The sequence below is a fragment of the Delphinus delphis genome, chromosome 20 (genome assembly GCF_949987515.2).
Source record: "Delphinus delphis chromosome 20, mDelDel1.2, whole genome shotgun sequence".
NCBI lineage: Eukaryota > Metazoa > Chordata > Mammalia > Artiodactyla > Delphinidae > Delphinus > Delphinus delphis.
Genome location: NC_082702.1, coordinates 7,160,487 through 7,175,075, shown reverse-complemented (window position 1 = coordinate 7,175,075; position 14,589 = coordinate 7,160,487). Strand labels below are relative to the sequence as shown.

Below are 14,589 nucleotides of genomic sequence, written 5' to 3'. Positions count from 1 at the left end.
TCCTCCCCGGGACGCCCGTCCCTGACATGCTCCTTCCCCCCAACCCCCCTGCCCCGATCCGCAGGCCACGGTGCTGGAGGAGATGCCACCCTTCCCCGAGCGAGAGTCGTCCATCCTGGCCAAGCTGAAACGCAAGAAGGGGCCAGGGGCCGGCAGTGCCCTGGATGATGGCCGGAGGGAGCCCAGCAGCCACGACATCAATGGGGGAGTGGAGCCCACCCCCAGCACCGTGGTGAGTCCCGTGGGGCTGGGCTGCCGGGGCTGGGCCCAGCCATGCCGTCCTCTCTTTTCACCTGTGCCTGCATTCCCTGCAGTCCACGCCCTCACCCTCCGCCGACCTCCTGGGGCTGCGGGCAGCCCCTCCCCCAGCGGCACCCGCAGCTCCCTCGGGTGCGGGCAACCTCCTGGTGGACGTATTCTCCGACGGCCCGGCCGCCCAGCCTAGCTTGGGGCCCACCCCCGAGGAGGCCTTCCTCAGGTACCGCCCGCCTTGGGCCCAGGGCTGCCCCCTTTCCATCTGCCCCCTCCCAACTCCCCCCTCCCTCCCTGTCCCTGAGCCTCTGTCGCCCTGGCTGCCACCTCCCCCAGCCTCCTGCCTCCCTCTGGGCCACTCTGGACTCTCGGCTGACCCTGGCCACCCTGTGTTGTCCTTTCCCGTCATCACGTCTCAGCCTGCTCTTCCTTCTCTCCTTCCCTTCTCCCCACTCCCTCTCTCTTTGCCCTCTTGCTGCCTCTCTGGGATTGGCTGCTGCCACGCCTGTCTTCTCTTGTCTGCTCTGGGATTGGATGGCCCAGCGAGCTGGAGCCGCCTGCCCCTGAGAGCCCCATGGCTTTGCTGGCTGATCCAGCTACAGCTGCTGAGTAAGGGGTGGCCTCAGGGGGTTGGGGGGCAGACTCCCGTGTCCCCAGGGAGGGTTAGGGGCCTGGGAGCTCTCGTCAAGCTCTCCTGATGAGCTGCAAGGAATTGGAAGGGAGTGAAATCAAGGCCGTCTGATACAGGGTAGGGGGGTGCTGACGGTACCTGCCAGGGTCCTATTCCCACTAGAGGCAATTGCCAGTCTGATTCTGGGGCTCTTTGGGGAATCTGGGTATATGGGTTCTGGGCTTCTGTTCCTTCAGGGCTTGCAAGCTCTCACCACTAGCTCTGGGCCTTTACCTCTAGCCCCCCAAGCCCCTTCCCATCTCTCTCCTTTCCCACCTGCAGCCCAGGTCCTGAGGACATTGGCCCGCCCATCCCGGAAGCCGATGAGCTGCTGAATAAGTGAGTCGTGGGTGAGGTTGGGGAGGGCAGTGGGGACAAGTGGGAAGCACAGAGCAGGAGCCAGGCGAGCACCCGTCATCTTGAGCTCCCACCGCCCCCACCCAGGTTCGTGTGCAGGAACAACGGGGTCCTGTTTGAGAACCAGCTGCTGCAGATTGGAGTCAAGTCAGAGTTCCGGCAGAACTTGGGTGAGTCCAGGGGGCGATGGGGTGAAGTTTCAGGGAGACCTTGGCTTCGGGAGGGCATGGAAGGAACTCAGATGGAGCCCTACCTCTCCTCACCCCTCACAGGGCGCATGTATCTCTTCTATGGCAACAAGACTTCAGTGCAGTTCCAGAACTTCTCTCCCACCGTGGTCCACCCTGGAGACCTCCAGACTCATATCCTGTCGGCCTGGCCCAGCCCCGCCCCTCCAGGTCCACCTTCCTGGCAGCTGGGAAGGAGATGGACCCAGGTCCAGACCCCTGTTGGGCCCTCTTACTTGAAAGCCTGAGCCCGTGGTACTTCTCTGAGATTTAGTGTCATCTGTAAGATGGGGTGGGCCTCTTTAACAGGACAGGAGATGATAGTGACATGATGTGATCGGGATGCAGGAGGTGTTACTTCCGGAATCACAGCTGCTCTGGGCCTCAGTTGGTCCCTGTGAAGCCCCTCCCGTGTCCTGACCTCGTCTTCCATCGGGCTCGACACCCGATTCCAGTGCCTCCTGCCCTCGAAAGCCAGGCCTGGGGGTCTTGTTGCCAACCACGGCCTTCTCCTGTGTGTCCTGGGCCAGTCACTTGGCCTCTCTGAGCCTTGCTATCCCTTCTGTGAAGTGTAGATCCTCCTCCTCCTTTTCACAGGCTTGTTTTGAATATCAGTATGGTTCGAAGACCCTGGAAGGGTGGCTGGCATAAAGGAACTGCTTGAGCCGTGTCGTCAGTCCCCTGTCCCGCTTCTCTGGGCCTCAGTTTGCACAACTTGGAAATTAGAGTGGTTAGACCCTAAAACTGAGGACCTTTTCAGTTCTTTGGTTCATTCAGCATTTCCAGAGGCCTTCTGTAGGCTCAGCTCTGTGCTGGGCAGGGCCCGGGGGAGAGAGACATAAGACCCCGTCCTTGCCAGTGGGTTGTTGACACAAAGGCCACCATTTTGGTGAACCTACCGTGTGCCACACACACTGACAAGTACTTGTGCTGGATGATTTCATTGACTGCTGAGGACACTACGTCCATTTCGCAGATGAGGCTAAGAGAGGTTAAGTGACTTGCCCATAGTAACCGAGGTGCTAAGAGCTGGGATTCAAACCCAGGTCAGCCTTCAGAGCCATGGTGTGACCTGTACCATAATGGAGGTGGCTGAGCCCACTATGGAAGGCCAGAGGAGGCACCTAGGTCAGAGGTTTGGCTTAGGAAGGACTTTGCAGCTAGGCCTTGTACGATGAGCCCTGGACGGCAGCGCCGAGCCCCTGAAGGGACGGCAGGCTGGGGCTTCCAGGAAAGTTCTGAACCATCAGGTGGATGGTCAAGTCCCTTCCCCAACACCACCACCCTGCCCCCCGGGCCGCTCCTGTTTCTGGCTTCCTTGACCACGGGCGGGCACAGCTGGCCGTGCAGACCAAGCGGGTGGCCTCGCAGGTGGACGGTGGGGCACAGGTACAGCAGGTGCTCAACATCGAGTGTCTGCGGGACTTCCTGACGCCCCCGCTCCTGTCCGTGCGCTTCCGGTGAGTCAGGAGGCGGGGCGCTGCGGGGTGGGCGGGGGTTCCGGGGCGAGGGTGTGGTCTGACCGAGCCCTCCCGCCTCTCCCGCCAGGTACGGGGGCGCCCCCCAATCCCTCACCCTGAAGCTCCCGGTGACCATCAACAAGTTCTTCCAGCCGACGGAGATGGCGGCCCAGGACTTCTTCCAGCGTTGGAAGCAGCTGAGCCTGTGAGCCGCGCGGGGGACGGAGCCAAAGCCGCCCTCAGGGTGGGCGGGGCTGGGGCTTCCAGATCCCTGACTTGAACCTTTCCCGGCCCCTAGGCCCCAACAGGAGGCGCAGAAAATCTTCAAAGCCAACCACCCCATGGACGCGGAGGTCACTAAGGCCAAGGTGAGACAGGCTAGACAGGAGAAGCACCGAGGCTAGTTTCCCAGCCCTGCCTCTCTCTCCAACTCTGGGATTTGGGGAGCAGTGGCTGCTCCACTTCTGAGCCTCTGTTTTCCCATGTGTAAAGTGGGGCCAGTTTCCACTCCAAAGGGTTTGGGGGAACTGGTGTGCCACTGTCTGGGAGCTAACAGAGATCGGGCACCCTCTGACGGCTCCCCCGCTTCCTCCTCAGCTCCTGGGGTTTGGCTCTGCTCTCCTGGACAATGTGGACCCCAACCCAGAGAACTTCGTGGGGGCTGGAATCATCCAGACGAAAGCCCTGCAGGTGGGCTGTCTGCTCCGGCTGGAGCCCAATGCCCAGGCTCAGGTGAGTGGTGCTCTGCGAGGCTCCCCGCTTCATGTGCATTCTCTGCACCCGGCCCCCTCCTGCCTCACTGTGTTCTTTGAATCACATGCCTCTGCTCTGTGGCCCTGTCTCCTCCCTCTCCTGCCTCCCTCCTGTCTCTCCATCCTCTGGTCTTCCTCTCCCTTTCCCTCCCTGACTTTCATCTCTCCATATCCCTTCCACCCTTTGTGGCCTCTTTTTTATCTTTCATCCTTTACCTCTGTCTTCCCTGGCCCTTCTATCACCTTTCTGATCCCTTGATCCTTTTTCTCTCCTCTCATCATTTATCTGCCCTGTATCCCCCTCCCCCCCAACCCCCCACCCTGGGCTCTCCATCCTCTCTGCCTCCTCCCTGAGTCCCCCCGTCCCCCCAGATGTACCGGCTGACCCTGCGCACCAGTAAGGAGCCCGTCTCCCGTCACCTCTGTGAGCTGCTGGCCCAGCAGTTCTGAGCCCTGGACTGTGCCCCCGGGGATGTGGCCGGCACTGGGCAGCCACCAGGACTGGGGCAGCCACCAGGACTGAGGCAGCCGTGGTGGATGGGGCAGCGAGGGGACCTCCGCTGGTGACAGGGAAGACCCCGGGGTCGGGGGGTGCCTAGGACCTTCCTCCAGCCTTTTGTATTTTTATTTTTGTTCATCTGCTGCTGTTTACATTCTGGGGGGTAAGGGGGAGCCCCCTTCCTCCCTTTCCCCCCCGAAGCACAGAGGGGAGAGGGGCCAGGGAAGTGGGAATGTCCTCCCCTCCCACCCCACCCTGTCGTAGCCCCTCCTGCCCCCTCCCTGTCCAGGGGCTGTGTATTATTGTGAGCGAATAAACAGAGAGACGCTAACAGCCCCACGTCCTTGTCTGTGTCTGGCGCTCACGCCCAGCGGTCAGAGGAGTGGGGTGAGGGCATGCAGAGTGTGGGTAGCTAGGCCCCGCAGCCCATGCGTGGGGCTCTGAGCAGACAGCAGCAGCAGCAACCGCCGTGGCCCCAGCTGCAGGGCCACCAGTCGCCATCCTGTGCCTGGCTCCTCAGCCCCCGACACCAGGTAGCAGGCTCTCGGTACCTGCGCCCGATGGACCACCTCCTCCGCCTTCTCCTCTGGCTGCCCCGCCTCTGAAGGAAGAACAGGGAGGGCCGAGGTGACCAGTGGGGCCTGGACAACTAGGATGCCAACCTGCGGGGGCCACCCCTATCCTGGGCCTAAGTTTGACTCCTGACAGAGGAGAGCCTTACAGCTCCAGCCAGCTGTCAGGACCTGAGAAGATCACGGACTTTCTCCCCCTCTTCCCACCCAGCCTCAGTCCCCCACTTTCGTGGGTACACTGCGTGTGCAGCCCTAGGTAATCTGCTTAGCAATACAGATCATAAACACGCAGGAGATGTTTACCAGGTGCCGGGCGCTGGGCTCCAGGGAAGACCTCCGTAACCCTTCTGAGGACCCTGCCCCACTTACAGGTGGGAAGCAGGTTGGGCGGTGGAGTCGCATAGCTCGGAAGGGACAGTCGTCTGCCCCTTCCAGGTGGAGCTTTTTACCATGTTGTTACACTCATCAGGGTCTTCGCTGGGGTGGTAGTGTCACTCTAGGTCTGCAGCCCATGCGTGGGGCTCTGAGCAGACAGCAGCAGCAGCAGCAGCAGCAACCGCCGCGGCCCCAACTGCAGGGCCACCAGTCGCCATCCTGTGCCTGGCTCCTCAGCCCCCTTTGTCTCTCTGAGCCTCACAGGTCATATGTGACAACTTTTCCTTCCGGACCTGGGCTCCGTGGAATCTACCACCCCTACTCCACCCAAGACTATCGGCAAAGCGTGTACTTGCAGCACTAGAGCAGGAGTGTGTGGATGTGGGAGCCAGGCTTGCCTGGCTGAATCGTGGCTCTGCTGCTTATTAGCTGAGCCTGTTTCCTCATCCATAATATGGGAATGATGACGTAATAGGAGATAGCCCTCACCTATGAGGATGAAGTGAGTCAGTACACAGAAAAGCACTTGGCAGGACATGAGGCCTCAGTGTTAGCTATTAGGATTAGCCAGGAGGTCCTGAAACCTACCGATTGGGACCTCCCTGCCCCTCTCTTGCCTTCCTGTCAGTGTGCACTGCCCAGTCCTCACAGACAGCCAAGCCCACTTCGCAGCTGGCTTCTCCTACCAGTTTCCCCACCATCAGCTTGTGAGAGCTGGGACTCGAGTGTCCCAGCCTGTGCAAAGGGGGCGCTGTGCCCGCCGCTGACCTGGTGGAAAGTGCGTGGCGGTGACCAGGGTGTAGAAGGAGCGGAAGAGGCGCCGACGCTGCTCAGAAGACGGTTCTGAAGGGGGAAGAGGGACAGGGTAACAGAGAGCCCCTCCCCAGCCCACGCCCCTCCTGGCCCCGCCCTCCTCTCAGTCACCTTGATCCCCCGAGGGCTCCACCGTGAAGAGGCAACGTTTCAGTTCCAGGTGGAGGAGCAGCAGCCTGTGGGAAAAGAGGTGTCACGGCCAGAAAAGGGGATGAGGACCCCCAACCCACTCCCCACCTTCAACCCACTCCCCGGTCTGAGCCCTACCCAAGGATGTCCGTGTGCAGGGGGAAGCCCGCGGGCAGCGCTCGGGATCCCAGCGGCAGGCAGGCCCGCAGCGGGTCCAGCAGTGGCTGCCACCAGCGCTCCAGAAGCTGCAGGGGGCGTGGCCAGCGAGAGAGGCGGGGCCGGTGGGTGAGGTCGGGGGAATACCAAGAGAAGGCGGTTTGGCCAGGGCAGGGGAGGAGAACACAAGGGGCAGAGGGCAGAGGGGACCGGGGAAGGGGCGAGGCCTGGAAGGACGCTGTAAGAGGGAAAGAGGGGCCGAGCTGCGGGGACGGTGATTGGAGCACAGCCCGAAGGGGGCGGGACCAAGGGCGAGTCAAGCGTAAAGAGCGCACTCGCGGGTCAGGGTGCTCAGAGAAGGGCCGGGGGTAGCGGGTGAAATAGGGGAAGAGCGGGACGTAGCCCAGATTCACCTGTGCATCCAGCTGGCTGAGGGGAGGGCGCGGCCCGCAGAGCAGACACAGCTCCAAGCCCGGCAGGAGCGTCAGGGTCAGAAGCCGGTGCGGCACCTGAGGCAGCCCGCAGAGTGGGCTGGCCGGAGCTCCTCCCCTTCTCATCGCAAGCCCCGCCTCCTCGAGACAGCCTCCAGGTACCACCCCTTGCGCGCTCCTCCCCGCCCCCACCTTCCCCCTGCCCGCCCCATCCACTCACTCACCGTGGGACTCCCGTGAGGCAGGTACACCGGGTAGTCGCGAGCGGCCTGCGGCGGCAGGGATCCCACCAGCCAGGGGAGCAGCACGGCTTCCGGCATCCCCAGCCGCCACCAGCTCTCTGTCGCTGCCACCACCCGGCCCGACACGACCAGGCTGACGAAGGCCGTGCCCGCAGCCTCGGCGAACCCAGAAAGGGCTTCCTGGGTAAGGGAGGCAGGCCGGCTGCAGGTCAGGAGACCTGAGCAGGGCCGACAGTGACTTCCCAGGTGCGTAAGGAGTGGGAAGAGACGGCCATACAATTCAAAGCTTGCCTGGTGGCCATGCTCATGTGTCCCACCCTCCCTGGGCCTGAGTTCCTTCACCTTCACATGCAGGTGCCATCCCAAGTCACAGTGCGAAATTAAACAGGTAGGGTGATTGCTAAATAGCCTGACACGTCCTACAGAAGCTAATACTTGTAACAGCAGCAGCTACGGTTTATCGCGTTGTATTATAGGCCAGGTAGGCGCAATCTACAACCAACTGAAGCTCAGAGAGGTCAAGTCACCTGCCGAGAGTCACAATGCTGGGAGGCAAGTCATGCCAGATGAATCCAGAGCAATATTTAAGGAAGGGGAGATAGAGATCTCCTAGGTAGAAGGAACAGGATGTGCCAGGGCAGGGAAGCTGGGAAGCTGTGGGGATTTGTGAGACTCATGAGGCAGCTGGGAGAGGGTGGACTGCGGAGTTAGTAGAGATTAGGGCGAGCAGGCTGGCGGGCGTCAGATTCCTCAGGTCCTCAACACCAGGCTGAGGGGCTGAGACCTTGTCCTGGGGGTGATGGAAAGCCACGGGCGGGCTGTGACCAGGGGAGGGGCAGGGGCAGCTCTCGGTGTAGAAAGATCCTTCCGGGGTCAAGGCGGGGATTGGACTAGAAGCCAAAAGGATTAGGAAGAGGTTGAGGCAATGGTCCAAGGGTAAGAGGATGGGGACTGAGCCAGGGCCAGAGGGACAGTTTTACGACTTTACAAGGCATTCCCAATACCTGCAGCAGGGACCCCTCTGGAGGAACCACACAGTCCACACACTGGGTCAGGTCCCCGATGAGCTCTGAGTCCCCAAGGAAGCTGTCGATGAGGCGGTAACTGGCCTAGCAGAGGGAAAATGAAGCCTAGGACCCAGGTGGTACCCAGATCTGCTGCCTCCTCCTCAGAAAACTGGCCCTACTGGGCCTTGCTGAGGGGTGTCAGACAACCAAGCTGCCCCCTGAACCCACTGGGTCAGGCTGCCCCGGGGGCTTCTGGGAACTGTAGTTCCCAAATATCAGTAACCAGGTATCCTAACTTCCCATCCTCACGTCCTGCAGCCTCACCCTCAGCTCCTTCTTCAGTCTCTCTACATTGCGGATATTGGTCAGCTCTTCAAGTCCCACAAGAAGAACCTAGAAGAAACATATAGGAGAGCAGGCGACCTGGATTACTGGTTATAAGACAGGAGGGGCTGGGACTCAGACTCCTGTGTCTGCAGGAGGAGGAAACTGGGGATCTGGACTCCTTAGTCCGAGGCAGGAGGGACTGAGTTCTAGGATTCCTGGGTCCTGAGGGAGAGGGATGCTGAGAGTTCAGATTCCTGGGACTGGAAAAGAGGGCTGGGGAGTCTCACCATGGCCCCAAACACCATCTGGAGTAGTCTCTCCAGCCTCAGCTCCGAGGTGCCCTCCTCAGATGACAGAACAATGAGGGTGATGCTGTGAGAAAGGAAGGTGAGAAGGAAGAATGAGTCCAGGCCAAGGAAACAAGGCAGCGAGGAGAGTAGGGTCTGCCCTTGATCCTGGATGCCAGCTACATCCATGCCCGAGCATAACCTGCTTTTCATTCAGAGAAACTCAGGGATCAGAAAGGGTAACTGACTTGTCAAAGATCCCACAGCCAGGTAAACAGCTGGCGTTAGAGAGCTGGATGGCCTCAGGGTTGTCTTCAACAGGAGCTATCACCCTGGCCCTGCCCCCAAGCTACCCTTGGAGACCTGTCATGGAAGCTCTTCCACACCACGGTTGTGTCCTCCGTCTTCGCAGAGCTCAGCTGCACCTCGAGATTCTGCCCAAACATATGGACTCCATTGAGGGAGCCGATGACAGAGAATGGGAGCTGGGGAAAGATTGGGGATTTTAGACAGGAGCCCCCAAATCCCGTCTTCTATTGGAACCAATGACTCAGGTCCCCAACCCCCTCCTCTCTCTAGATCTCCTGGCCCCTCCTCTTCGGGGAACCAGGATCACTGGTCAATTGCACCCTCGACCCTCCAAACTCAATTCTGAAACTTCCCCAGCCCCTACTCCCTTGAAGACCCAGAGTCCAAGCATCTAAACCCCTTCCATTTTGGAGATCCAGGCGCCCGGGGGCCCACCTGTTGGCGGGCGGGGGCGCCGCCGCGGCTGCTCCTGCAAAACAGAGGGACCCCGCTGGATGCCGCGAGGCACAGCAGATGTACGGTGCCTTCGGTCCCCTCCTCTCCCATTTGGAACCCCCGCTTCCCAGTCCCTCCGTGGGGACAGTCAATGCCCGCCTTGGAGCATGCCGGTAGTCACACGAAGTCAGGCTGCGGTCCGAAGCCGACAGAGGGCGAGATGGGGAGCTAACTGGAAGAGGACTGGATTCCCGCCTTCTTCATCCAACTCAAACCCCCATCAACTCCTATTCCAGCACCTCCCCCACGCCCCGTTACGCTCTCTTCCGCCCCAGCCGGAAGTCACAATACCCCTAACAAAGATGGCGGCTAATTTTATTTGCTAAGCTTCCTAGTCGCTCCTTGGAGCGGTTCGACTCTATTTAAGAGAATGAAGAGCCCGACTCGAAGGTAGGGACTGCGCCAAGGCGTTGCCTAGTAACCATCACGTAAACTAATACGTTTCACGTTCTAAATTGACAAAAGAGCCGTGCCACACTCAAAGATGGCGACGGTGCCGAGGCGTTGCCTAGCAACCGCTTTGGCTTAGCTTTCCGTTTTGTAGTGGCAGCGCTATGCCATACTCAACGATGGCGACAGTGCCTAGGCGTTGCCTAGCAACCACCACTCAGTCCTTGTTCTCTTCCAAGGCTAGAAACAGCTGTGCCCCTCTCAAAGATGGCCGCATGACGAATCCCGAGCACTTCCTTAGAGCAAAATCTCCCCCCTCACCCTCGAGGATGGTTTGGTCCGGCGAGCGTTGCCTAGTAACCCACAAATGGCATGGTTGTTTTTGCTGTTAGAAAAAGAAAGATGAAATCCTTTATTTTCCAGAATCGGAAAATAATATTATTTGTAATGAATTTATACATGATAGTGTATTGTGCAGAATGTGAAAATACTCCTCCCAAAATCCTTTCCCTAAAATAAAATCTTTACAGTTTAACACAGAATACTGACGTTTTCACAAATATGGTTACTGTGTTAATGTTGTTTTCAAACTTTCTTTTTCTCATGAAACCGTATAAATGCAATTCGTCTTTTTTTTTTTTTTTTTTTTGCGGTACTCGGGCCTCTCACTGTTGTGGCCTCTCCCGTTGCGGAGCACAGGCTCCGGACGCGTAGGCTCAGCGGCCATGGCTCACAGGCCCAGCCGCTCCGCGGCATGTGGGATCTTCCCGGACCGGAGTACGAACCCGTGTCCCCTGCATCGGCAGGCGGACTCTCAACCACTGCGCCACCAGGGAAACCCCACTTCGTCTCTTTTGAATGTCCTATTCTAACCTATATTATAGATGTAACAAAATAGATTTAGCCTAGCCTATGCTGATATGCGTTAGGTTCTCACCTCTGTGTGTTTAAAGTGATGAAGTAAATCTTCATTAAGTTATCAATTTAGTCAGCTAGATTTTCTCTCTTTTTTTTTTAACATCTTTATTGGAGTATAATTGCTTTACAATGTTGTGTTAGTTTCTGCTGTATAACGAAGTGAATCAGCTACATGCATAGCTACATCCCCATATCCCCTCTCTCTTGCGCCTCCCTCCCACCCTCCTTATCCCACCCCTCTAGGTGGTCGCAAAGCACCGAGCTGATCTCCCTGTACTATGCAGCTGCTTCCCACTAGCTATTTTACATTTGGTAGTGTATATATGTCAATGTTACTCTGTCACTTTGTCCCAGCTTACCCTTCCCCCTCCCCGCGACCTCAAATCCATTCTCTACGCCTGTGTCTTTATTCCTGTCCTGCCCTAATGGTTCAACAGAACCATTTAGATTCCATATGTATGTGTTAGCATACCGTATTTGTTTTTCTCTTTCTGACTTCACTCTGTATGACAGTCCATCCACCTCACTAAAAATAACTCAATTTCGTTTCTTTTTATGGCTGAGTAATATTCCATTGTATATATGTGCCACATCTTCTTTATCCATTCATCTGTCGATGGACACTTAGGTTGCTTACATGTTCTGTCTATTGTAAATAGTGCTGCAATGAACATTGCGGCACATGACTTTTTGAATTATGGTTTTCTAGATCTTTTCTCTTTTGTGAGAACAGTTGCCGTCATTTATCCAAATATATTTACAAAATATATAGCAATATTAAAAAACATTTGTTTTTTTAATTTATTTTTAAAAATTTATTTATTTATTTTTGGCTGTGTTGGATCTTCGTTGCTGTGCGTGGGCTTTCTCTAGTTGCGGTGAGCGGGGTCTACTCCTCGTTGCAGTGTGCAGGCTTCTCATTGTTGTGGCTTCTCTGTTGCGGAGCACGGGCTCTAGGCACGCAGGCTTCAGTAGTTGTGGCACGTGGGCTCAGTAATTGTGGCTGGCAGGCTCTAGAGCTAAGGCTCAGTAGTTGTGGTGCATGGGCTTAGCTACTCCGCGGCATGTGGCATCTTCCCGAACCAGGAATGGAACCTGTGTCCGCTGCATTGGCAGGCAGATTCTTAACCACTGTGCCACCAGGGAAGCCCACATTTGTTTCTTTTAAACATGTTTTGTCTGCACTCTGGATTTGATTTCTAATAGTTGATAAGAAATATTAAGACATTTACCCTGCACATTAAATTACATTAAACTAGGTGAAAAACTGCATAAAATAACAAATGAACTAAAATATCAATTTCTCCCTGTAGTTCTATGAATTTTTTCTTTAGTCCACTTATATTTATTTTCTACTGATATATTTAGATTTATTTCTATTGTTTTATTTTTATATTTCTTGTTCTGCCTTTTCAACGCTTTTTTCCTCCATTCTTATCTTTTACTGGATTTTTTGTTTGTTTGTTTCCTCAGTTCATTATTTTCTCTTTCTTCTGGTTTCAAAGTTATACAAGAATTCTCTTTTATTTTTATTGGTTATTCTTGAAACTTTACCTTACACATCTAATTCAGCAAAAAGTTAAAGATCTTAAACCCTCTCTCAAATAATACAAAGAGAATATAACACCTTAACTCCGTTAAGCTCCCTCCCAGACTAACCAACTAGTGTTGTCAGCATTTTAGTTTTACTTTTTTTATGCCCTCGTTGAATATATCTCTTATTTTATGCAGGCAATATTTATTTGTAATTACGTAAATGTTTATGACTCATGTTGCTCTCCCTCTTCCTTCTTGTCTCTCAGATAATCTTTCCAGGTTAATTTAAAATTTTCCTACTGCCTGAAGTACTTCCTACCGAAAAACTGTTTCTGCCCTCACCCCATTTAAGGAACCGGCTTGCTCCCCCTCACGGAGCAAACAAGGGCACCTCTTTCTTGTTTTTGCTCCCTCCTGCTGCAGCAAGAGTCCCAAAAAAGGCTTGCCTGAATTTCTTGTCTGGCCTTTTATCAATTTTTATTGATTAAAGAGTCAAAGGAGGCTTCCCTGGTGGCGCAGTGGTTAAGACTCTGCCTGCCAGTGCAGGGGACATGGGTTCGAACCCTGGTCCGGGAAGATCCCACATGCCGCGGAGCAACTAAGCCCGTGTGCCACAACTACTGAGCCTGCACTCTAGAACCCATGAGCCACAACTACTAAGCCCATGTGCTACAATTACTGAAGACCACACGCCGAGATCCTGTGCTCCACAACAAGAGAAGCCACCGCAATGAGAAGCCCGCGCACCGAAACGAAGAGTAGCCCCTGCTCGCCGCAACTAGAGAAAGCCAGCGCACAGCAATGAAGACCCAATGCAGCTAAAAATAAAATAAAGTTTTAAAAATTATTAAAAAAAAAAGAGTCCAAGGACCCTGGTGGGTGACACATGGAACCTCTGGCCAATAGCCTGTGAAGAACTGAACCCTGGTAACGATGACAAGAATGAGTATGGGAGAAGATCCTTTCTAGTTGTGCCTCGAGGTGATTACAGCCCTGGCTGACACTTTGATTATAGTCTCTGAAGCAGGGGACCCAGCTAAGCCATGCCTGGATTCCTGATCTACAGAAACTGCGAAGTAACAATGTTGTTGTTTCAATCCACTAAATTTTGGGGTAATTTGTTACACAGCAGGAGACAACTTAATGTCCTTTATTTATCCTATTATTTTGCATATTGTGGTTCATTATGAACCTGACAATTCCAGTACCTGGAGGTGGGGGACCTTCATCTGTTAACTGTTGTTTCTGTGGACTCTAATTTCAGTCTTTACTTCTGTGCTGGTGGTCTTTGTGATATTGATTAGAGTCCTCTAGGGAGGATTCACTTCTACTTCTGCAGGTTGTCAGGAGTGTTAGTACCCTGGAACTAGACCAGCTGCCCTGGACGGCTCTTGCTTAGCTGGGGAACTACACTGAAGTTTTACAAATGACAGCTGGCTTCAGGCTCTTGGTAATGCCAGTGCAGTCCTATCTGGGGCAGGAAGTTCGATTCCAACTGCATCTTTTTTAAAATTTGTTTCCTCTGTGGGGAAGGGAAGATACTTGAAGACTACCCATACCTCTTATGAAACCACCAATGTCACAAAAACAATGTCATATCACCTAATGTATCATAATGCCAGAAGCTGAAGTCCAGGCTAAAATATCTCATTGTTTAACTTATCGTTTGTAATACATTAATGGAAATGGTTAAAAATCAGTTAATGGAGCCAATCACGCATTCAGCTTATCTAAAGAAAAGTTTCCTTATGGTTAGGAGAGAATTTTAGGTACCATTTTAATCTCCTTACCTATTTATCATTTTGCCTTTCTCCAACTTACTTTTATCTTCCTTATAATTTTTTAAAATTTAATTACACTAGCATAAAAAAGAAAGGAGCTGCTTTAGATTAAAAGAAATTTAAGCCATCTAAATACGTGTTTGGTCATTGTTTGGATCTTGATACAAATAAAACAATTGTAAAAAGGCATTTTGAGAGAATTGGGAAAATTTGATTATGGATTTAAATGTTCAATGATACCAAGAAATAACACAATTTTGTTAGGGGTGTTAATGGCATAGTGGTTATGTGCAAAAATTTCCATCTTTTTAGAGATGCCTGTCAAGAATGTAGAAGTAAAATGATATGTTGGGATTTGCTTTAAAAGGGTTCATCAAAGAAAAAAGAAAAAAGGGATCGATAAAGTACATGTGACAAAATGGTGACACTGCTGAGTGCAAAGCAATGCACTCTTTTACCTTGAAATATATTGACAAACTGCATTGGAGCAAGTCGTTTTGGTTTCCACCCCCACTAGATCACCTCTGAGCCGGCTCATTTCACCCAAACCCTCCCACCCCAATGGACTTATTATTTCCAACTTTAATTAACATTACAAAGGTAA

At 54.1% G+C, this 14,589-nt stretch overlaps 2 protein-coding genes across 4 annotated transcripts in view; one reads left to right on the top strand and one right to left on the bottom strand.

Annotated features, from left to right (window-relative positions):
• The window catches only part of AP2A1 (adaptor related protein complex 2 subunit alpha 1), a 36,163-nt gene extending 31,582 nt beyond the window's left edge, over positions 1-4,581 (top strand). The window contains exons 14-24 of one of the 3 annotated variants that reach the window (XM_060000026.2): positions 65-232; positions 315-478; positions 796-861; positions 1,205-1,261; positions 1,367-1,449; positions 1,552-1,652; positions 2,845-2,966; positions 3,055-3,171; positions 3,265-3,334; positions 3,564-3,698; positions 4,091-4,581. In XM_060000026.2, the coding sequence (XP_059856009.1) occupies positions 65-232; positions 315-478; positions 796-861; positions 1,205-1,261; positions 1,367-1,449; positions 1,552-1,652; positions 2,845-2,966; positions 3,055-3,171; positions 3,265-3,334; positions 3,564-3,698; positions 4,091-4,168 (1,161 nt within the window). In that variant the 3' untranslated portion in view covers positions 4,169-4,581. Of the gene's footprint in view, positions 1-64; positions 233-314; positions 479-795; positions 862-1,204; positions 1,262-1,366; positions 1,450-1,551; positions 1,888-2,844; positions 2,967-3,054; positions 3,172-3,264; positions 3,335-3,563; positions 3,699-4,090 lie in introns of those variants that run through there. The other 2 variants (XM_060000027.2, XM_060000025.1) reach the window with 2 other exon arrangements.
• Positions 4,480-9,600, bottom strand: FUZ (fuzzy planar cell polarity protein). The gene is made up of 11 exons (XM_060000029.1): positions 9,301-9,600; positions 8,920-9,041; positions 8,557-8,641; positions 8,267-8,335; positions 7,940-8,044; positions 6,918-7,115; positions 6,676-6,771; positions 6,245-6,351; positions 6,089-6,153; positions 5,933-6,007; positions 4,480-4,818 (listed from the first exon to the last, which is right to left on the bottom strand). Exons 1-11 carry the CDS (start codon positions 9,409-9,411, stop codon positions 4,592-4,594), a joined length of 1,260 nt encoding a protein of 419 aa, XP_059856012.1. The 5' UTR covers positions 9,412-9,600; the 3' UTR covers positions 4,480-4,591.
• Between the last annotated feature and the right edge of the window lie 4,989 nt (positions 9,601-14,589).